The sequence below is a fragment of the Vicugna pacos genome, chromosome 12 (genome assembly GCF_048564905.1).
Source record: "Vicugna pacos chromosome 12, VicPac4, whole genome shotgun sequence".
NCBI lineage: Eukaryota > Metazoa > Chordata > Mammalia > Artiodactyla > Camelidae > Vicugna > Vicugna pacos.
In genome coordinates this window covers 8,901,898-8,925,331 of record NC_132998.1, presented here as the reverse complement: position 1 = coordinate 8,925,331, position 23,434 = coordinate 8,901,898, and the positions used below count along the sequence as shown (strand labels likewise).

At 42.6% G+C, this 23,434-nt stretch overlaps 1 protein-coding gene across 3 annotated transcripts in view; it reads right to left on the bottom strand.

Annotated features, from left to right (window-relative positions):
• TESPA1 (thymocyte expressed, positive selection associated 1) overlaps positions 1-23,434 on the bottom strand; it is a 110,851-nt gene that overhangs the window by 16,462 nt on the left and 70,955 nt on the right. For 2 of the 3 annotated variants that reach the window (XM_072972689.1, XM_072972690.1), the window contains 4 exons: positions 9,344-9,550; positions 8,402-8,444; positions 1,355-1,404; positions 423-476 (listed from right to left, as the gene is read on the bottom strand). In XM_072972689.1, coding sequence (XP_072828790.1) covers positions 423-476; positions 1,355-1,404; positions 8,402-8,444; positions 9,344-9,506 — 310 coding nt within the window. In that variant the 5' untranslated portion in view covers positions 9,507-9,550. Of the gene's footprint in view, positions 1-422; positions 477-1,354; positions 1,405-8,401; positions 8,445-9,343; positions 9,551-18,513; positions 18,668-23,434 lie in introns of all 3 variants that reach the window. The other variant, XM_015238032.3, reaches the window with a different exon arrangement.

Below are 23,434 nucleotides of genomic sequence, written 5' to 3'. Positions count from 1 at the left end.
GGTCCCAGGGACACTGGTAGGTTGGGGCACCTCCATTCTTTCTTCCAGCCATGATCTTCCTGCAATGCAGTCTCTCTCTTACACCCAGTACTCAGGCTGCTTTGCGCTTCCTCTTCAGAAAACCATTTCAAGGCTCTCTGGGCAGCCAATGTTGTGGGAATTTTATATGTTATCTTCCTAGGGGCCAAAGGAAAGCTCCAGTGATGGACCCACAGATATCTTGACAGGCTAGTGAGGAAGTATTTCTAGGTAAGTGATGCTTTCTGAGTTTTACATGAGATCATATGAGATTGCTCTTTCCCGACAGATAAGACGCTGGGGATAGACTGCCTTTCTGCAGTTCTCCCCTTCCAGTCCATCCTTAATTCATCTAACAGATAGCCTCTTCCTTGATCCTAACCTCACAGAGCTGTGCCACTTACCCTCTGCTCCAAGGGTCAAGTCATCTTCAAAGCTGGTTCCGTGGCTGGGGCACCCTGTCAATAATAAGGCAAAGATCACAGAAAATCAGGCTTGGTCACACACACACCCACCCACCCATATGCACATCTACAATTGCACAGTCACATCATACATCCACATGTTTGCAAAACTACCCCCAGCTACACCTTTACTACCTCAGAAATCACATTCATATTTTGATTCAGAAATAATCACATAAACACCCATCTATAATTAGCCCGTCCCCTATATCACACAGTCATGTACACAATCCTTTGCCAAAGAATAAGCACGATGTAAACATGTAAACATACACATATAAACACACACTTTTTATTTATTTTTATATATATATATATATATATATTTTTTTTTCTTCCTAGCTAGATTGAGATATAATCGACATATAACACTGTATAACTTTAAGGTGCACCAGCATGATGATTTGCCACATGTATATAATGTGCAATGATGACCACAAAGTAAAGTGAGTTAAACAGATACCTCTGTCACCTCACATAACTGTCATGTCTTTTGGCAATGGTAAGAACATTTCAGATCTACTCTCTTGGCAGCTGCCAAGAATATAATACAGTGTTGCTAAGTATAGATAAACGCACACATTTTATGAAGCTCTTTTGCCACAGCTGTGATTGTCAGCTGAGCAGCCACTAACAGAAGATAGTCTTTGAGGACTAGTCAGCCTGTAGCTCTGAGCCATAGCTTACTCTATCTTCTGGGCCTCCCGGACTGTCTCATGACCACGAATAAGGTCTTTTGCAGGAAGTTACAAGACAGTCAGCATCCTTATGCATACATACGTGTGTGCACGTACACACACACACACACACAGGAGTCATATCGCGATCTGAGGTAGAAGAACAACGGAAGAAAGAATAGCGCCTCAACTTACCGTTGCAGATCGACTGTCCTGCTTCCTCAAAAAACCCTTCTTCAGAATATCTAAAAACCAAAAATAATGTCATAGGCTTAAATCACTAAATTTCCCAAGGAGCTTTTCTTCAAGTATCTCCCACAAATTCTCATAATTTTTCAATGAGAGTTGGTAGTCTTTCAATTGCTTTTACGTAGAAGAAAACTAAGTGGTGATTTTGACTGACAAGTTCTCAGGTAGTCGAGGGCAGCTGGGACTGGAGTGCACTGTACTGTAGACGGTGCTGCCTTTGTGTTGACCACACGTCTAAAATCAGCCTAGCAATAATTCTTCAGGAGCTAGATGACAAAGGAAAGAAAAAATATGGAAACAAAATTGGAGAAATATATTTATAAAAGCAGGGGTCTGGGTGCCATAATTTTTACATCACAACTACAAAATACTGAAATTAAAAAAATTAACTTTCAGGAGGTCATCTTATCTATCCACCCCTCCTTCCTTGTCTCTGAGCTACATTCTTGCTGAACATCGTGTCTTTCAGGAAGCAGCAGAAATTGCATCTTAGTTAGAGATTACACTTTTACATTTTGAGATAAGGGCTTATCAAACACTTACTATCTGCATCAGGAGATCAGGCGGAAATCAGCACAAGTGGTGGTGAGAAACAACTTACACAAGGAAGAAATTCGCTTTCTAGACAGATGAATGACATGGTCTGTGAAGAAGCTTTGAATTGGGGCCAGAGCGCCTGCCTCCCAGTCCTGGCCCCTTGATGCTGCTATGTTCTCAAGCATTAAGTAAGGGGATTTAGATGCCTAGGTATTAAATTGTTACCCAAGTTCACTTTAAGCACTGATGTGTTGTGAGTTTTTATACTTTGCTTTCCTGAAAGTTTCAAAAATGGAAGTGGCACTTGATGCTTTTGAGTATAATCTCGAATGGAGGTGGGACAGAGAAGGGATGTTAAAGTGAGTTAGCAGAGAGGCTGACTGGAGTCCATTCATTGGAGCTGGTCTTAAACGACCCTTCTCCATCAGCCCCCAGCGATCCAGGCAACTCTCACGCTATTGGAGTAGCGCTTTGTGAAATGTTTACTAATGAAAATGGGCTCAATGACTCATCACCTTTAGATCAAGCTGTGTTTAAATTTTACAAAAGAAATCACTGCATATATAGACATCTTTTGCTGGTACTTTCCTTTCAATAGTGAAAAAAATTGACCATATTTTCTAAAATCTGGATTTTTACATTTTCTCATGAAAGAAACTGTACATTAATGTATGCTATAAAATATGAAATGAGACTTAAGCTACTTAAGAGTGGGTAACTCTAATAACATGAGTAGAACTACAAATATATACTTCTCTTCCTAATATATAATTCAATAAAATATGTATTATAATACTATGAACATGTGTAAGTAAATATAACATTACAAATACTAGTATAAATCAATATTTCCTATTACTACTAAAAAACACTATGATAGCCGAGACAGTCAACTACTAGATCGCTGAGATCTACTATTGCATTTAATGCTTATGCTGCAGCTACAGTCATGCAACTCCTGAAGCCTACTTGTACTATAAGTACAATAAAACACACTCCTGTTGCACTTCTGGGAAAGCAATCAATGGAGATGCCTCTATGTTCACCAAAACCAAATAATATTTATAATAACTCAGAATTGGGAGACGCCCCCCAAAACCCTCGTTACTGTAAAATGGATAAATTACATGACCAATAGATGATGCTCCACAACAATGAAAAAGAATGACCTATTGCTGGATGCAAACACATGGATGAATGAATAGCACAAACATAACACTGAACAGAAGAAACATACATAAAACAGTGCCTATTGTATGATTATATAAAGTTAAAAAAATATAAAATTTATCTATGATGCAGGTCAGGGTATTGGTCACCCTGGGAAGCAGGGTGGTGAACGGAAAGGGACAGAAGGGACTTCTGGAAAGCTGGCAATGCTCCACTTGAGATTTCATCAGTATATTCCCTTTGAGATAATTTATTGAGCCATATATTTAACACTCTTTCATTTTTCGGTAAATATTTTACACTTCAGTACGATTTATAGTGCCATTATTTTAACAGCTTTATTGAAGTATAATTGATATATGAAGAACTGCACATATTTAATGTGGGCAACTTGAGTTTGGACGTATTTAAACACTTACAGTACCATCACCAGTCAAGGTAACAGACACATCCAACAACCCCCAGGGTTTCCTTGTTTACCTGTGAGCACTTAACATGAGATTTATCCTCCTAACAGATTCTGAAATTCACGATACCGTATTGCTAACTACAGGGACTCTGTTGCACAGCAGACTGCTGGAACTTACTCATCGGGCATCACTGACACTTACATCCATTGAGTTGTATTACAATTTATATTAAAAAATGCTACTGACATGTATGTGATACTTCAAAGAATTTACACTAATAACTAGGACTGATAAAATTCCCCGTTTGTCCAAAGCAGGATTCAGTGCCATTCATGAGACCGAAGGTTTTGTCGGATGTGCACGCTACATTTCTGTTTTCCAGGTGTGCCCCAGCGGGCGTTTCCATAGTCTCTGTATGAGGGAGGACCAGCTCAGGCTGACCCTGGGGACGGTGTGCTTTTCTATGTGTACGTGGGACATACCACAGAAATATGGACATAGGCCTGGACCTATTGGTGCCCTCACACTGAGTATGATGGTTTGAAACTTCACGGTCCTCACCCAAGCCCCAGGCCTTTCATGGGTTATTGCTTAGGACATAAAATCGATGCCTAGCGACTAGGTCTGCAGCTGCTCCTCTCTCTCCACATCGGCACTGAAAGGCCCCTCAGCATCATTTCAAGTCTTACACAGAAGAGCCAAGCTACTGCTCTTCCTGTATACCCAGTTCATAAACCAGAGCAGGGAGGAGGATGGGGCTTGAGAAGCAGCATATGGCTATTTTTAGCTTCTTCCAGTCCTCTCCATAGATTCTGCCTGCAGAGACTGATGAAATAAAAATTCGTATTTTAAGTCAAGATAAACATTTAAATACAAAAATTTTCTCTGCCGTTTTGGCCTCCTCCTTCCCCTCTAGTGTGCATTGTGCATCTGCATTATGAGTTAACCAGGCCTCCCCAGTGGCAGAAATACCCGCTCAACCATAAAGAGCAATTTTTCTCTTCTGGCACCAGTCACGGAACTCCTCAGAAGATGACATTCCTTTATCCATCCTGTAAGAGGTCATGGGGGACCTCCATTTGCCTTGTACGTGCAGACATCTCTGTGAACTTTTCGTACAATGCCAGAATATCATTTCTCTTAAACACAGCAGTTGGTGCAGAACAGACCTAGGAGATGCTGGGCAGTGCCTAATAGAAGGTCTTAGCTTAAATACTTACGATCTGTTAATGTTACAACCTGTATTCTGCTTCTTTTACAAGATTACTGTTTCTTGCATTACTAAATGTACTGCTGAGCCTCAGATCAAGTTAATGATTAGAGGACTTGAACTGATTGATCTAATATAGAGTTTCTATAAGATCAATGATTGTGATAGTATAACTCTAGATATGGGAAGAAGCAACAAGAGGGAGCCATTCCCTGGACCATAACAGACTAGTAGGATAGGCAGTCCAGGGCTTTGGGCTGCTGTTAACGGGGCCCAGGCCAGTAATTGCCCGTTGAGCAGCCTATCAACAAAATCCTTGCCTGGCCTGGGAACTACCTTTCCTAGTGCCATGGGACAGATTGATCACGAAAGGCCTCCCAAACCTTGGCTGAAATGAAGACTGAAAGGGAAGGGACTGTAAAATAAAGAGTGTTGCCCACCCTCTAGTCCTACAAGAACCAAGTCATTAGCCAGTGCAGTCGCCGACCTGCCATATACATACCCTGAAAGGAACTCAGGGCGAAGATCAGCACGAGGCACTTCGTGCTCTGGGAAAACTGACAGAACTGGCCCTCAGATTGTTAGATATTTTTATGAGAAAATTTTATGAACCTGATTCTTGCATCTTCCCATATTTGGACTTAAAAAAAAAAAAGGGAAAAGAAGCGCGAAAGCCATTAACTAAGATGTCCGTTCCTCGTGACTGGCAGTAACTTCTATCATGTCTGCTCCATTCTTGTACCTTCTTCTCCAAAATCACACATCTACTGACTGACCTCCCCCTTTACCTTTTAGGAACAGTTCTCAGAGTTCCCTGAGAGACTGTCATGAGGGTGATAATTCTCAGACTGGCATGAATTCAATTTTCTGTTTCTCCTTAGATTGACTCTTGATTAATTTTTCGTTGACAAGACTTAAGCTAATGTCCACACATGATTTTTAGGTTCCCAATCTTACTTCTGATGATTCACAAATAGCACATTCATGTTCCAGAAATCTTTGAGGAACCTAATAATTCCATTCCCAGAGACAAATGTTCAAGAAGGCATGTCAACAGGCTTTCTTGTGGCTTTTTTGAAATTTAAATATTGAAAAATTTTCAGGACACAGAAACATAAAGAAAACATGACAAATAACCCTTGTACTGCCATTCTAGTTTTACACGTGTAAACATTTTGTCATGTTTGCTTCAGATGTCTGTTAATAAAAAAAATTACAAAATAAAATATTAAGGATATAACTAAAGCCTCATTTTGCTCCCATTCCTTCTAACTTCCTTCCTAGAGGTAGCTCTTAGAGTTGATATGTATCATGTCTGAACACACTTCCCTGATAAATAAAGAGATACAGATAGGTAAAACTAGATAAACAGAAATTTTGTGAAATTTTGCGAGATTTTTAAAGTAGCATAAAGCCCAACCATTACAAACCTCACGTAGGGGGGCAAAATTTACCACCCCCCAAATGTCTGTCTGGCATGCGGATTATTTCAAGCTGAAAAGCTGAAAAGACTCAAGGCTCAAAAGACTTAGGAAGAAACTTTAACCTCAACTGTCTAAAGATTTTGGGTAGAGGGCCTGTTATAGGAAGAGAGATACCACTGGAGAAGGTGTACTAGGTGTGGTGCGGGAAACTTAGAGATCTGAGTCCACTCTGTGTCCCTTTGTCTTTACGTGGCCCACCAAACATTTGTTTACCAAACACTTCTTTTTCCATCTCCATGTGAATTGCCTTCCTCCCCTCTGAAGTCCCCCCACCCCCCAATATCCTCTTTTGTCGTTAGCCGAGGATGATTTTTAAGGCGAGGATGGCATTTTTGTGAGTTACTGCTCCTGAGTCTCACCCACGGATACATGTTATTAAACTTTTGTTTGACTTCCTCCTGTTAAGGCCTCTTGTCAATTTAATTCTTAGACCAGCCAGAAGAATCTAGAAGGGTACAGGAAAATTTCTTCCTCCCTGACACTCACTACTCACGTATTACTACAGAGCATAAAATATTTGTGCACATATCACCTCATTTAATCTCACAAGAAACTGTTGAAACTTTTCCCTACAGTTCTCCACTTTACAGACGAGGAGACTGAGAATTTCAATTGTTTGCTTACAGCTGGGTACACAGACAGCATAAGAATTAGGCTCAAATCTTGGAGACTTTTCACTCATCAGACTACTTTTGCATCATAAATTTTGGTTCAGGGTTTATCTTTGTAGAATATAGGTGGGGAAAGGTGATTTCTGGAGTTTACAACCTTGGATTTCTGTGAATTTAATCTTTTCAACTAGAATGTGGTATATTTGAGGTCAGGGAGCATATTTGAAACTACCTGGCATTTAGCCAACCAGACAGTTAGCAAATGCACCATCAATAATAATTGTTGACTTGAATTGATAAGACTCAAGAGTAGTTAATGGGATAAAGATGGTAACAGAGCCCACTGGTTCTCCTGTATGTATCTGGTGAAGCATTTTAAATCCTAGGACATTTCTCTCACACCCAAATCTGCAGACCTTCCCATTAGCACCATCCCTTTCCTTCCTGATGCTTTGATTACCCTTAATTGACTTTGAAGTCAATAAATTTCAGACCAGATTAGGACAATAATGACAATATGTTTTGTAAATAACAAAAACACAAAATAAATCCTTCCTGGCATTACGTTCCAGCGCAGAGTTAAAATGAACAACCTTGGATGCTATTTATTTCCTACCAAATAAGCCAGGATGGGTTTATTTATGTGTTAATAAATCAGTTTAGATTAAAAGCTATATAAAGCTAGAAACACTTCTGCAGGGGAAATAAAGAGCAGGCAGGAGTTATAAATTCTGGGAATTCATTATCACACAAATGATCACACTTAAATAGGTCACGGAAGCTTTCCCTCTGTGTCTGGGTGGCAAGAGCCTAAAATGGTGCAGCTGATAGGCTCTCAAATTTTAAAGTGTTTCTCAGGAAAGAGATACTACATTTTGCCTTGAAGTGCCTGCTGCAATTTGAATGACTGAGGTAAACCCATAGCCCCTCTTCCTGTGCTCTGCAGTAGAAATAAACAACATGATGATTCATGGTGATGAATTACTCTGATCCGAAGAACAATTATGTTTCTAACTCCTCTTTTGTTGCGAAGTGTAAGACTCCAGTCTGAGGGGAAAAGCAACGGAGAAGGCATCTGGAATTTAGCCCACTCATTCCTTCTAGCTACAGATTTCCCTCCTTGGTTATAGATCAGGTCCATTCTATGTTTCCAGACCTTCACCCTAAGGTTTTTTTTTTTGTTTTTTTTAGCAAAGAAAGGCTTATTCCTGGGCAAAGCAAGGAGGACATGTGGCTCAAGCCCCCCAAGCCCCAGATTGCGCAAAGGGTTTTAGGTGAGCCTTTCTAAAGGCCAGACGGGGAAGGGTGTCCCAGGGTATGTGATCAGCTGTGCGCAATCCTCTGATTGGCTGATGGTGAGCAACCTTAGGCTCCAGAGGATGCATTTGGTTCACAGCCCCAACTCCCACACTCACCCCAAATCTTTATGGTTCCACTCTCTCTCAACCTCACTTCTAATCAGCAGGCCCTATTCAAATTCATTTCCCTGTCTCTGAGTTCCCAAGAGTCGGTGCCTGTTGGCACATCCAACCATCAACCATGTTCTATCCCCTGGCCCGGCCAGTGCTTACCCACAATCCTGCAGCCAGTCTTCAATCTTGTTGATTGGATTCCCTAGGAAAGTCAGACATCAGATCACCGTGAGACCTGAAGGAGATCAGACCTCTTCCCTGAAACTCACCCCATCCCACAATTTTCTCCTTATAGAGGCCACGTCATGAATCCTTTGTTTTCCATCAAACTTTTCTTTAAAACATAAGAGGAATATATCCATGTTTACAAATAGTGGGTATTTCTTCTCTCTCTACCTCCCTGCCCCCCTTCTCCCAGGAACTTGGAAAATACCCCAAAGTTTGCGAACAGGGGTGGATCCTCATTAAAAAAAAAAAAAAAGTTAAAAAACAAAAAGCAAAAAAAACACCAGTTTTACTTTTGTGCATTTTGTTTCCTACCAGATAAGCAAGGATAGGTTTATTTCTATAAGATTTAGTTTTCAGTTTATCTTTTATATTTTCCTCTTACGTCTGCAGTGTCACTTGAACCTAAAAGAAGCACTGAGAGGCCTGTAGAAAAGGGACTATTACTACTTCAGGTACTAGTAACTCCAACAAGGCAAATATGTCCTAGAGAGGTGAGTGACTGGCCACAGGTCACGGCACACGGCTGAGTTACAGCCAGTCCAGGCACTGAGACCGAACGTAACCTTGTCATACAGACAAAACAGAAATGTTCCAAACATTCGTAGAGAACCCTGACCTCAGATACTCGCAGGCAGCCGCTCAGGACAATGCAGAAGTGTGCCTCTTCCTTTTTCCTAATGCTGATGCTGTCTCTTTTTCACATAATTCGTATCTTACATTACTTTGTTTGTCTTCTCTTCAGTTCCTTTAAACCAGCCAAAATGAGCCTGGCTGAGGACCTCGCTGCCCGCACTGCAGACGGGTGCCTCTGCCGCATTTCCTACCATGCACGGCACAATGTGCAAGTCTGTTTGATGTATAATTGCCTCTTACCTTCCTGGAAAACATCATCCAGACCGGAAGGCTCAGGATCCGGGACGTCCTGCAGGGCGGCTGCAGCCTCCTCTTCCAGGACCTGGGTCTGCCAGTGCCGGCTCTGACGGAGCCAGGCCCGTCGTTTCTCCCAGGACGTGGGGCTCAGCACAGAGCCCTCCATGGTCCTGTTCAGACTTCAGGGCCTCCCGCCAAAGTGATGCTGTCCTGAGAAGTGGAACACAGTGATACACCCTCATCCTCTGTTCTGAAACTGTCAACTCTCCTGAGTCTTCCCAGCTCTGCACAAAGGAGCATCACCCCTCTGCCGGTCAGGAAGAGGGAGGAGATGTCTGGTTTTTCCTCCCTCCTCCAAAAATAGAAACGCTCTGAACAATCTAACCACCAGGGCAAGTCTTTCAAATCCATAAACTTCAAGCATCATCTGACTGAAGGGACATTGAGAAAGCTCTTCTGACTTAAAGAATCGTACTTCTCATGCTAAGTGAAATACTATCTTAGAAAACATTTTCCTTAATCTTTAAGAATGTTGTCTCCCAGAATCTTCCATTGAAATTGAAGTATCTTTAAATTTCCAATGCATACATTTCACTTTATTTGATCCTCATAAAGATATATTGAAGAAGTCTCAGATCTCAAAGATTAAACGGATTTTCTAAGGTCCCACAACCAGGATGTCACTCTTAACGATCATCACTCTGGTCTTATTTTGTTTTGTTTCCTGTTTAATACTTTAGGGCTCCACATAAGATCTCTCTCCGGCAGGGGGCATGGGGTAGAGGAAGACTCTGACAATGAAAACAACAAGGAGACTTTGCCTGAAGCAATTAGCAGTCTCCACCTTCAGGATCATCACTTTCTTTTTGGTTTGCCTATCTATCTATCTATCTATCTATCTATCTATCTATCTATCTATCTATCTATTTATCGATGTATAGTCGATGTGTTTGAGGATCATCACTTCCTAATTTGTCAGCTTGCGTTTCTTTAGAGCTGTTACTTAATCCCCCAGTTCATTGCTGTGCTGGTATTTCATCTAACACTGCTTCATCAACACCTCTGGATTCTGCCAGAAGAGACATTCTGATGCCCGGAGCCACTTATTCAAAGAGGAAGACAGAGGGGGTGAATAATTCAGTTGCCCAAATAGAGCTTATATTTAAAAACAGAGCTTGAGGCCAATGTACCCTCACTGGTGGATATGCTGTCTTCCCACCTCTTCCCCACATCTGCGCTCACAACCCATCACAGCCGCCAGGTGGAGGCGGGACCAGTGCTCTTCACTGTCTTAGCCCTCTGTTCCCTGGAGCTGCCATAAATGCTTCAGCCTCACAGCTATACCATTAACTGCTGGAGTAAGAGAAAATAAAAGGGGGGAAAAAAAAAGAAAAGAAAAGAAGAGTGCCAGGTTCCAGAGACTTCTGTTTTTCAAACACTTAAACTCATCAGTGAAGCATTCAACAATTTAGGCACTAAAATAGCTATTTTGGAAAAGAACATCCTGAACATAAAGCACATTCCTAGGGCAGTAAAACTGCTTTGGATGCCGCCGCCTGTTACAAACAAAACACATCCGGAGAGAAGCCATACGTAACTACTGCCGCCTGATCTGAATTCTTTTACTTCAGGTCCAGCCTAGGACATGTTTGTTTTTTTTCCCCCAAGAAGAGACAGCAGTTGGCATTATGAAACCTTATGAACCCTGGGCATCTGGCCCTTTGTCCACTGCTTGTGCCTTTTAGGGGGGAACTGAATGATTGAATTAATCCTGTGACACACAGTGAAGCCACAAAGAAGGGTGGCAGGGGTGATTTGCTGTCCTTTGGTCAGAGCTGTTGCAAGGTGATAAAACAAGGGTGAAACTGCCACTGTGAAGAATTTAGGAAGAGTCTAAAAAGCCTTGTTAGAGTGCATTTACCTTGTCCTGCACCTGCTGAATATTTAATACTGACCAGCCCAGGGAAGACAATGTCAAAGGCTGACTTGCCTATTGTCTTTAATTTCCAGGGCAAATGGGCCTCATCTAAATCACAAGAACTCTTTAGCTCACAGGAAGAATTTCTTTTGGTGATTAAGGGAATTCATGAAGAAGCCAGGAAGGAAGAAAAGAGGGAAGGAAAGAGGGGAGGAAGGAAGGAAGGAAAGAAGGAACTTCTGACTCCGACAGTTCATTCTGCCGCTTGCTAATAGTATAACCTCGGAAAATTCAATTGCTTTCTCTGGGCTCAGTTTCTTAATGAGGATGTCACAGCACAGTGCCAGAATCTCACTGAGATGAGTGATGGGGGCCCCTGCTCAGGTTTCAGCAATGAATCTACCCTATGTTCCTCCTACAAAATACATCACACACACACACACACACACACACGCTAATTTCCCCTCTGGCTCCCTGAAAATGCGTGTGTCCCGGTGAACCCTAGGCTTCTCTCACGTTCTCTCCCCCTCCCTCCTCCTCTCCCGCAGCCTTTGGGTTTCTTAACCTGCAAAGCCCATCCCTTCACCAATTTCTCCCTGAAGTCAGGCCCGGTTCCCACAGCCTACAGATGATTTCCTTCCCTGCTTAATTCTCTTCTTCATTGTTCTTATCCCTACCTACTTTGTATTTTATTTGTTAACCTCATTTATTGTTTACTCTTAAAATATAAGCTCCATGAGGACAGACCTTTTTGTCTGGGTCATTCACTGCTGTGTCCTTGCTGCCTAAAACAGGACCTAACTGATTTTTCCGTCTCTGCCACACAAGGGTTATAGAGTCTTGTTCGTGGGGCACTGCATGGGGACACTATAAGTCCGGCAATATTCTGAGGTGGGGAGATACAGACTTGTCTGGTTAGTGGTAAAAGGATGCCGTGCTGCTGGGAGATAAGAAACTGGATATTCTTTGTGGAAATCTGGAGGAAGTGGCAAATGATTGTCGGACAAGCTCATCAGCAGTGAGCGTGTTAGAAAGAACTGAAGGATGGGGACACACAGCTGTCGAGGTGGCACCTTCGAAGGCCTTGGGGGGCGCTTGTGATGGAGAGAAGGTCATGGAGATATTTCCTCCAAACAAGTCATACAAAGACACGCACCTCTGCACCACGGAGTCTGGCGCAGTGAAGACAGCACTGGCGGGGCGCCAGGAGCCTCGGGCCTTCTTCCGACCTTGTGGTCCAATTAACTGACTTCCGACCAGCCAGTTTGGTTTTCTATTTGGGCACTGATTTCATTCTCTAGAAGAAGAACTGGTGGGACTCAGTGTCGTGGAAGTTTGTCTCTAACAGGACTGTTAATGAATTTATCCTAGTTGAGTCTGAAATATCTGCAGAAATAATATCTGTTAAAAAAATGCACTTGTGTAATTATTCCCGGAAGAATTAGGAACCAGTCCAGTGGCCTCTGGAGTTCCTGCCCATGTAACAAACTCCCTTGCAAATTAACGCTGACTTCCGGGGTTCCTGGGCCTCCAGCGTTCAGTGATCCAGGAGAGTGGGGAGCCTGAACGATGGAGACTGAGAAGGTGCCTGAAGGAGGGTGAGTCAATCAGCAGAGCTCACTGACTGAGCCCCAGCACATCTTGGACTTTTCTGCTTTTTTGCTTTAGCTTATACAGTTTCACTCACTGTCCTCTCTACTAAACAAATTCTACCTACCCTTTGAAGGTGTCCTCAAGTCATCTCCTTTCTCCTCCCCACCTGGAGCACCCAGCACATGCGCCTAGACCCCACTAATCAAGACACCAGTGGCCCCCTATCTTGCTGTGATCCACCATCACTTGGAACCTCTCCTGTAAATCCTGTCTCTGGGCAGAGCAGGGTACCTTGCAACAGAAGACGTTCTGTAAATACTGTATCTGCACAGGAGCAAGAATCACACTGATGCTGAAAAATTATCCTCTTCTAGGGGGTGTCATGGGACAGGTGTTCTGACTTTCCACACGGTCTCAAAGCCTAATGTAAATATTTCGTATACCTTGTAGTGGAGAGGAAAAAGGCTCGGGGCATAATTATACCAATCCTTTGTTGATGGAACATGGGACCACACAAGTCTGGCTGAATTTATAAGCCGAAACTATCAAATTCTCCTATCTTAAAAAAAATATTTTCCAGAGTTTTCCATTGTAAATTTTTATTCCTTGGTCGAAAGTTCCTTCTGGAATTGGAATGCCATCTTTCTTGATGCTAGTTTATAGTAAAATATAATATTTTACCTGTCTTCTGTGAGGACAGACGTCTGATGACTGCTGATGTATCTTCCCTGACATTTCCACTAGCCATGCTCCCCTCCTCCAAAAAAAAACCAACAACAATGCCACACTGGCTCTATTGCTACTTGCCTGAATCACCCCAAAGCCTTCTTTCCCCCTCTGCTATCATTTTCAGTCCTTGTTCCTTTCTTCTTTCTTACATTTCCCTAGAGGCTTACTCCCCAAATATTTCTCCACCATCTGCCAAGTGGTCTGGAATCTGCCTACAACCAAGTAGAGCAGGAGAGGATTCTTTTTGTTTTGAGGATGTTATCGTTAAAAGAAGAAAGTGCAGCAGACAGGACTGAAGTTAGACAAGAAATCACCCATAGTGGCTTCAGGCTAAGGAGTTGTTTAAGAGCTTTGAAATGAATATCTTCCAACAAAAGTCATTAGCAGAAGCAGTAACATTAGTAGCAGAGAAAACATTTAGGAGTGTATTTTTACTACACTGAGAACATCACCTACTTTTAGTCTCCATTTTCTTGGAGACTCAGAAATTCATTTTATATTAACATGGGCAAGTCGAAGCAATGGGTACTTAAAATAACTGAGACGTATTGAGTTCCTTGTATTTATCCATAAAACCTTCCCATAAACCACTTCACTTAATCCTGACAATCTCCTTTGAGCTAATTATTGTTATCTGAAGCTCGGGGAGATGTGTGACTAGCCCAAGATCATGTATTTAGGATCTCATGGTGCTGAGATTTAAACTCAGATTGGTCTGACTCTAGTTGTATGATCTTTCCACTAGTAACAGAAGAACAAACTTATGGTTACAAGGTGGAGAGTGGGTGGGGAGGGATAAACTGTGAGATCAGGATTTGCAGATACGAACTACTGTCTATAAAACAGATAAACAACAAGGTCCTACTGTACAGCACAGGGAACTATATTCAATACCTTGTGTTGGCCTATAATGAAAAAGAATATGGAAAGGAATATATATAACTGAATCACTGTGCTATATACCAGAAATTAACATAGCTTTGTAAATCGACTATACTTCAATTAAAAAAAAGAAACCCAACAACTTATTTTCAGACAAAAAAAAAAGAAAGAAAGAAAGAAAGAAAGAAAATAACCTAAGATGACCATCCAGGTGTCCGCAGCAAATGTAATTAGGATAAAATAGAAGGAGAAACTATTTTAGTAAGCCTTCTATTTCACCCGCTACATAAACTCTCCATTTTATAGTCCAGTATAGAGGAGGCAGATAAATCAAAAGTAATTCATACTTGACTCTGTGACAATCTTGGTGAAGGAGATGCTGCTTTGTTTGGTTATTAGCATCACTTTCCTTCTTGATTCCAACTAGATGATTATGAAGCAGTTTTGCTGCCCCGGGGCTCACGGCGTGATTTAGCAGCAAGGGGCCAATTAGATTCTGGTTCAGGGGAGACTGTCTGCCTGGAATTCCCCATTATTTTCTGATCATTGTGGCCTTCAGAACATCTGGCAATGGTTATGGCGCAGCACAGGCAAATCGGGGGGGACACCAGTCACAGTCCTGCACGTACACGGCTAGCACGGCCCTGAGTTTTTGGTGCCAGTCTGGGGAGTCTCCTGGGAAGAGCTGGGATAGCTGGGTTAGTGATGGGCACTCAGAGGGCTTGGAGCAATGAATATTATTATAATTTGATATGGAAATTTTAATATTTTAACAACCACAATGGGCCTACTGATCTGTACCTGTCAAGTATCAGCTCTACTTACAGATATCTTACTATGGGGACATTTTTAAGGGACCGAGAAAGGATGGTCAACTTTTGAGAAGGGAAACTGTAGAAAGAGTATGGGCGGTGGAATCAGAGTGAGCTTTGAAATCACCATACTGTCTCCTTACTGCACATGCGTCCTCGGTGAGCACATTTATCCCCTCTAAACCTAAGTTTCTTCATACGTAATATAGATAATATACCAAACTTGTTGGGTTACTGGGGTTTAAAATCAGATAATGCATATTAAGTCCCCGATGTATAAAGGAAGTACTTAATAAATAAGTTATTATTATTATTATTATTATTATTATTATTATTATTATTCATTTTCCCTCAGTCTAAACCATTCACTAAATCTGGAATATTTTCAGGAATAAGGAAGGAAAGAGGGGTGAGCAGCAAGGCACAGAAGGGTGCCAGATGGTGAAAGAGGGATGTTGCTGTTCAGCAGAGATGAAAAACAGGCAATGAATCGGTCCTTCGTTCTTATCTAATACCCGAGGGGACCAGAGAGATCATCTAATCCTGGTCACTCGTTTTGCAGTTGAGGAAGCTGACAGAGACAAGGAGAGGGAGAGGGAGAAAGACACAGGCGGAAAGAGAGAGAGAGAGAGAGAGAGAGAGAGGCGTATCTGAAATCGCATAGAACATCAATGGTCATCAGCGAGATGCACACTCACAAGTTCTGAGTCCCACGTATGTGCTCTCTTCCTTCATCACACAGCCTTCCTCCTGCATTCTTGGTTTCTAAGACCCAGTCCTGGGTCTTTCTTTAGCACCCTGGGCCTCTTCCCAGGACATGTATCAGACAGACCTCTCTTCTCGTCTGTCTGTATTGTGCCTACACCCCCAAGTAGTGCCTGTGACTTGGGACTGAGAGTGAAAACCAGCGTGGGAGGAGAGAAAAAGGAAACAGAGTTTCCATGATGGGGCCTACAAGACCTTCCGCATCTTATGCATCTTATCCGCGTTCACAGCCAAGCCAGGCATCATCGCCATTGCAAAGGGTTGTGGGAAATTCCAGGACAGCCAGCAGTTGACTGCCCCCCATTCTACATACCCCCAACCTGCAACAGGCTCTCACATTCCCTCAGATAGGGAATGTCTTCTTAATCTCTAACCCTCGCTCATATCACGGCTGTTTGGAAGATCATCAAAACAGAAATTACCCCGAGTACAGCGTTTTTGTGTTCTGAGGCTTCTCTGATCTAACAGATTTAATAGTTCAATCTATTTGGGAAGAAAAGTTGGGGGGGCAGATGATACTTGATAAATAACACCAAGAAGAATGCTAATTCGTTTTATAATTCTTTTTCCCTCTCTTATCATCCTCTCCCTTTCACAAATAAGTTTAGCCAAATAAATCCTGAGAGAAGGCCATCTACGCTTTTTCTCTCCTTCTTTTTCTTCCTTCCGTCCATCTCTCTGATGTGGATGAGTTTTATGGAAAGCTTGTCAACTCCTACAGGAAATATTACAGTTTTACATTCAGGAAAAAAGGAATCTTGTGCTCTCCGTGTTGGGAGACACTAAATGTTTTCGTCTGGTTGGGCTATAGCGGCAGCAAGAATGAGAGACATGAGTTCACTGGGCCTGGTTTACAGGCGGTTCCGTCTAGTAACGGGGGAGAGTGAGTAGGTTTCTCCATCACTGAGCTAGTTCTGTGAATGCTTGTCTTCACTTCTTCAGTCCTATTGCCTTGGTAATGAAGCTCTGTCCCTTATGTTTATTCTTCCCTCTTTTACTTTCACAATATCTACATCATCTCGTCCTTTAGGCAGAAAACAGAATCGTTGGCAGTTATCAAGCCTAGATAAATGTCTAATCTTCTTTGCTTACTGTGCGAATCATAATCTGGGCTGGGACCAAACCTCCTCTCCATTTTGTAATAGCTACGAATCATATACCTTGAACTAAAAATGACTGTATTGGGTCTCCGCTCCATCATGCCTAATCACAGGACTCTGTCTCACCTTCCGTGGGACCAAAGGAGTTATAAGAAAGTGTTATTAATAAAGTTGTTGTAAAGAGTGTCTAAACTCCTTGGGGTGTCCGTGCATAAGAAATCATTTGTGAGATCTCTTTCTATCCCTCTTGTCACGTCTTCAGCATGTTAGCTCTGACAGTATCCTCGGTAGAGTGAGACAGTAAACCTGGCTTACCCTCTTCTTAATGATGCTTCATGTTACAGGAGAATTATACCAGATCTTGAACTCGAATCACCTAAGCCTAATAATTGTTAAGTCTGAAGTTTGGACACACAAGTCGCAAGCCTGCAATCTCCAACCTCCCATCCTCGGCACTGCCATGGACTGTCCAGAAAGTTCCCTTGCCTCTCTATTCAGGGCCACTGGTGGTAGACAGAGTCACTAGTATCTCTTCCAAACCCTCGTGGTCTTATCAAGCCACTTCTGTGGAGCAATTTTATCTTGTCCTTGTTCTGCACAGGGGACCAGCCTCATCTCCTCCACCCACTGATGAGTTCAGTTGCAAGCAGGGACGGGAAAACCCCAGGGTAAAGCATCTTCCCACTCCTCCACCTTCCCCAAAACTCATGCAGGTGGTGACATGCTCGGCCTGGCCACCACCAAGACAAGGTGTCTTGGAGGAGCAGAGCCCACTTCCCCTCAGTGATTACACAGGTTACTACATGGTCAATATATTCATCTATTCATCTCTGAGACTGGAAAATCCACCCTGATGGGTGGTTATTTATCTCGAGCCTGCTAGTTCATTTGGCCTGGTGTCGTCCAATTGTGTAAATTCTCCCTCATCTCTAACCCAGTGTCTGTGGCTGTAGTTTATCTCCTCAACAATTTTCTTCTGCAGCTTTTGAAGAAAGAGGTCATGTCCACAAAAAGCAAAGTTGATTTAGGCTAGGTATTCCCAACAGCCAGAGTTATGGACACTAGCATGCGACCTGCATGAAGCTAAGAGACTTTTCTCCTTGAGAACTTTTCAAAGTTTGAGTCGGATTGAAATGACAGCAAAAGTGGGGACAGCTAGACACAGAGAGGAGTTTCTCTGGTGAGAAAGGTGAATTGTTCAAGGGACCTCCTTGTTCCAAGAGATACAGTGATGAACTTTTGAAGGTTAAAGTTAGAAATGTCTCCTGAATTTTTCCTTTTCCCACAGCCTTTTTCTCTGATTTGTCTCCTTCGGTCTCCCAGCACCATCCTAAGTCAGCACAGCCTTAAAATCGAGGTGGAAGTCGTACTCACCTGTCTGCTAGGAGAGAGCCGAGGTTGAAGCAAAGCTGCCGTCCAAGCTGGACCACGCCCTTCCCGGGTATCGGGTTGGAGGGGAGGACAGTGAGAAAGTATCATATTGCATATTGTACCTTTCTCTCTGTCCTCATTTAACTGCTGTTGCCAGCTTGAAAGGGGAAGCGGAAATGAGAAAACACACACACAGATACACACATCTGTACAGTCCCCGCCTCCTTCCCCAGCCACATCCTCTACCCTGTAGCTCAGATCGGCTGAAGAACAAAATATCTGAAGTCCCTGGAGCTCACCACTAGGGAGCCCTTCCCATCAGAGAGCTGCCTTGGTCTTTCCAAAACAACAGGAGATCTTCTCCTGTTCAGCTCATTTAAGGATGTGTGTATAGTGCAGTCTTCTAACCAGGTAACAGCCTCAAATCATCTCAGTGCCTCAAATCAAGTGTCTGTCCCCAGAAGGAGAGGTGTCTAAAAATAGTAACACTCTCTCCCGAAAATTATCTCACATTTATCTCGGGGAAGATGCTTACAGCCCCATCACACACTTGAGAGTCTCTATTTTCATGACTCTTTTACACTCTGGTAAATTCCCCAGAGGCTTGTTTTCAAATACTGCACCATCGTAAGCCACTGTTTCTCCGGGTTGACTTCTTAATGTTTTAGTTTTTATGCTCAAACCAATTCAAAGTATTTCTCTTTTTAAATGAGTGATTGCTTTCCCAAAGATTTTCAAAAATCTCTCACACCCTGATGATGTCTTCAACTTACTGACTTTTGTTCCAAGAAGACATATTAGACTTCAGAGTTTTTTTCCCATTTCTCTATCACTTTCGCCCTGACCAGCTTTCAGCATCCTCAGCATAACTCTCCCCACCTCCCCCATATCTCCTAATACTGTCTTCTTTGTTTGATGTTGTACCATTCAATTATCTCCTCTCTCTCTTTCCTGATGCTATTCTGGGCCCTCCCCATTATCATTTACTTATGAATATTTATCACAACACTTATCGTACAAGACACACCTCGAATGTGCTAACTGTGACTGACTTTCACATGTTCATTCTTTTCTTTTGAATTTTATGGCTGTGACTGGTTGGATCTCTTTCTGCCGTGTTCTCAAATTCCATTTCTAATTGCCAATAGGATTTCATTGGGTATTTACAGTATAGTTATAGCGTCATGGAAAGAAGCCTAAATAAAATTTCTGCTCAGTAAATTAATTTCTCTAAATATTATTTTCCTTAAGGATAAATATGATTAAAATAATAATTCTCTCTGTCTGTCTTTCTCTAATACACACACACATGATACATTCAGTTATATATAGGGATAAAAATGTCTAACATATTTTCCAGTACATAGTAGGTGCTAAATATAATACTGTTTTTGAGAATTAATTCAAAAATCAACAAGTGAAAAAACCAAACCTAGTGCTCCTTTGATCTCTTTAACACTGTTTTTTTTTCTGCCCCAATTAACTACAAAAACTAACTAATGGAACTCTTAAAATTATTTTTACCCTAAAATTTCTGAGATTCACCATTTTTCTTAACAGTTATTTTCAAAGAGTTGGGGACAGGGAAAGTAGCATCTCTATAGAGCATTTAAATTTTTTAGAGTGATAGGGAGCTGCTTCTGGTACTTAGCACCTGAGCACCAAAGATGGCGAAAGTCTTGGAAGGCACAGGACCGTTCAGCATCAGGAGTGGCTGCTCTGTCCAAAATGCCAACACTTTGCTAACCATGGGTAGTTTCATGGTTAGACGAATAGGCTTTGGAGTCAGACCCTGATGCTAGGCGGCTCTGTAGTCCTGGACACATTAACCAACATCTCCAGAACTCAGCTTCCCATCTGCAAAATGAGGATAATCTTCCTAAAGGGGTGGTTGCAAAGCTATAGGAATAAAGGGATGCAAAGTGTTTAGTTCCGGGCTTAACCCGTGGCAAATGCTCAACAAATTTGGCCATTTAAAAAAGGCTCTTTAATACAATGTTTTTTCAACTTGTCCAGCCTGCTATAGATCTGTCTTTATCAAAATGACTTTAGTCCTTAAAGAAGCCATTTCACAAGTAAATTTCCAGAGATTTTTTTTTTGTTAATTAAAAAAAGAAAATTTCTTTTTGTGACTTTTTTTTTTTTTAAAGAAATGTCTTCTTCTTTACAAGCAGATCAGGATGAAGGCTCCATGACTCCTAGGAGGACGAGGAAGCCCAGGGCAGTCTTCTATGTTTGTCGTCTTCCCCGACTGCAGAGCAGTTTTCTGTCTCTCTCTCTCACCTGCCTTCCTCTGTCCTTTGACGACTTGAAGAGCCTCTATGTCTTTGACATCGAGAAGTTCTCTAATTGTATATTCCATGGGCTTCCTGAAAATTTAACCAGTTGTTCTTTTTCTGCTAGATGAGTTCAGGATTTCAAGAGATTGTTTCGTATGTTTGTTTTTTAATGAGGTTTTGTTCATTTTTTTTCCTAGTTCAAAAGAAAACCCCTTAAACTGCTGAGATGTTGAGTTAGTTCTCTACTGCCTACGCAATTTGGCGGTTCAACGCCTTATCACCTGGACAGCTTGCCGTTCTAGTATGCTTCCCCCTGGCTTTATGAAATTTGTAAAAACACTGACCCAGGAGTAAAAAAAAGTCATTTGACTTTAACACTAGCTATATGACAATTACTTAATTTCCTTGGATATCAGTTTCATCGTCTGACAAGGAGAGAAGTATTTTCTAACATTGTCTTGGCTCTAGAAATCCATGGTGTGTACACATACTCTTTTTCTCTTTTCTCGTGAAACTGTGTGTGGTTTATTATGGAAAACGAAAACATTATGTGACAAATCTTTGCTAAGAAATCATTAGCAAGGTATTATAGAACGAGTTTGGAGGAAAAAAAACTGTTGTCCTTTGCAAAGATAAGTAAAAATTGCTTTTGAATGATATTATCCTCCAGACTCGTCACCTGACGACACAGAGAAGTAAGAACAGTTTCTGAGCACTGAGGTGTCCATCAGACAGATGAGCAGGAGTTGGGCACGGAATTGAGAGCCAGCTGGCAGGCTGCCCAGCCAGACCTGGGGCAGAGCCAGGACAGCCGCCCAGAGAGGCTGTCCCACGGTGGAGAAGCTGCTGTTCACGGCCCTGCTCTGGGCCGAGCAGCTGGGCCCCTCCGCCCAGGCCCAGATGCAGGCGATCTGTTTCCATTCCAATTCTCAGCTCTCTCCTCCTTCACATCCTGGCGTTTGCAAACAGCCGTTTTTCACTGAGTCTGTTTCTTCCAATTCCTAATGTGGGAATTTGAGTGAATGTGTCTCCTTCCTGTACCTCAAGGCTCAAAAGTGGGGAGAGAGTATGGAACGAGTTCTAGGGGAGGAGGATCAAGGATTCTCTGAACTTTCTCCACACAGAAAGGGGTCCACCAAGGTGAGCACGCCCCTTTCTCTTCTTCTGTGTTCTGCAAGTACAGGACTCCAAGAAATGGGGTTTGCTAACTTTTCTAACAGACCCGTTCTCCTGAATCACTCAACCCAACTGCAAGAAAGGTTTTCGTTCTGTTTTGCTGTATCTTCCTTCTGGAAGGTCTAGCAGAACTGAAGAGCAGTATGTCATGGGTCTGCAGAGAGTCTTCCTTTAGAGATCTGAAATTAGAATTCTATGTAAATTGTACTCACTTGGGTGCCTTCTAAGTTCCAGAGGTAAGCTAGATCCAGGGGAATATACAGAGAGACAATATCAAATGCTACCCTTCAGAGGGCTTACTCTCTTGGGTGATCAAATAATTTGGGGCGCTACATGGTTAACACAAGCAAAACCTGATTCTTTAAGGCACAGCTCCCTGAAGCTTTGAATAAGCTGATCTGAATTGAAACTCTCTTGGAAGGAGTTTGGATGAAGGAGTATTTAAGGTGGGTTGAACCTTAGAGAAACGATGGAGCAAGTCCAGCAGGAAGGTGACCTCATGGATTTAGGGAACATTTAAAGCTGGGGTCTTCAGGTTCAGGACTCTAAAACCTTAAAAAGGATAGGTATTAAAGGTCCCAACAGCACGTAGGATTTGGAGGCTGCTGTAGATTTGGTATAAGGGGAAAAAATGTAGGGTTTGATTGTGGAATTAGGGTTTGGGGGCAGAACATGAGAACTGGGGTTCTCTACAAGTGAGGAGGAGGCAGAAGTAAGCAGATTGGAGGAAGCGGGGGGCAAGGGGCTCTTTTCTAAGCCTACATCCTTCTCTCATCTCTGCTAAAGGGAAGCCCTGAGGCCGTTGCACCAAAGTTAGACAGCTGTCTCCGGCTGCAGTGGACCATCCTGGTAGGCAGAGTGGACACAGGGGCAGGAGAGAGTGACGCAGAAGACAGAACCCCGTGATGGGCTGGGAACGACTGACCAGGATTTCTGGAAAGATGTTAACATGTTACAGGGTTTCATCAGTGTTGTGTCATTTAATCAGAGGAAGTGGGATAACCGTCACCTTCTGATCAGAGGCAGAGCTGCCCGGGGAGAGATGGTGTAGCATCGAGCCCAGCTCTCGGTCTGTGCCAGAGTCTTGGCTCGGAGGAAAGTTCTCCTGGTTAAGGTTAGAGACAAAGAGGAAGAAGTGGAGGAGAGGAAAGACGAGAAACCAAACCAGAGAGAAGCCCAGAGACAGACTGTGAAAGGAAGTGATTCACACGCAAGAGAAACTAAAACTGGAGGGTAACCACCCAAACTTCGAAAGGCTCTGGTCGACCTCAGGGAGGAAACACTCATCTTTCAAAGGCACCTGCTCCTCCCCCACCTTCCCCGAGGGCACATTTGCCTCTCCTGGAGCCCCTCCTGCCCTTACCTACTTGGAGCCAGCAGCCGGCCAGGCCTACCTTTGAAGGTAGGCATGAATGAGGGGGTGGGTGTGAATGAGATTTATTGCCAAGTGCTCTACAGTTACATACTAT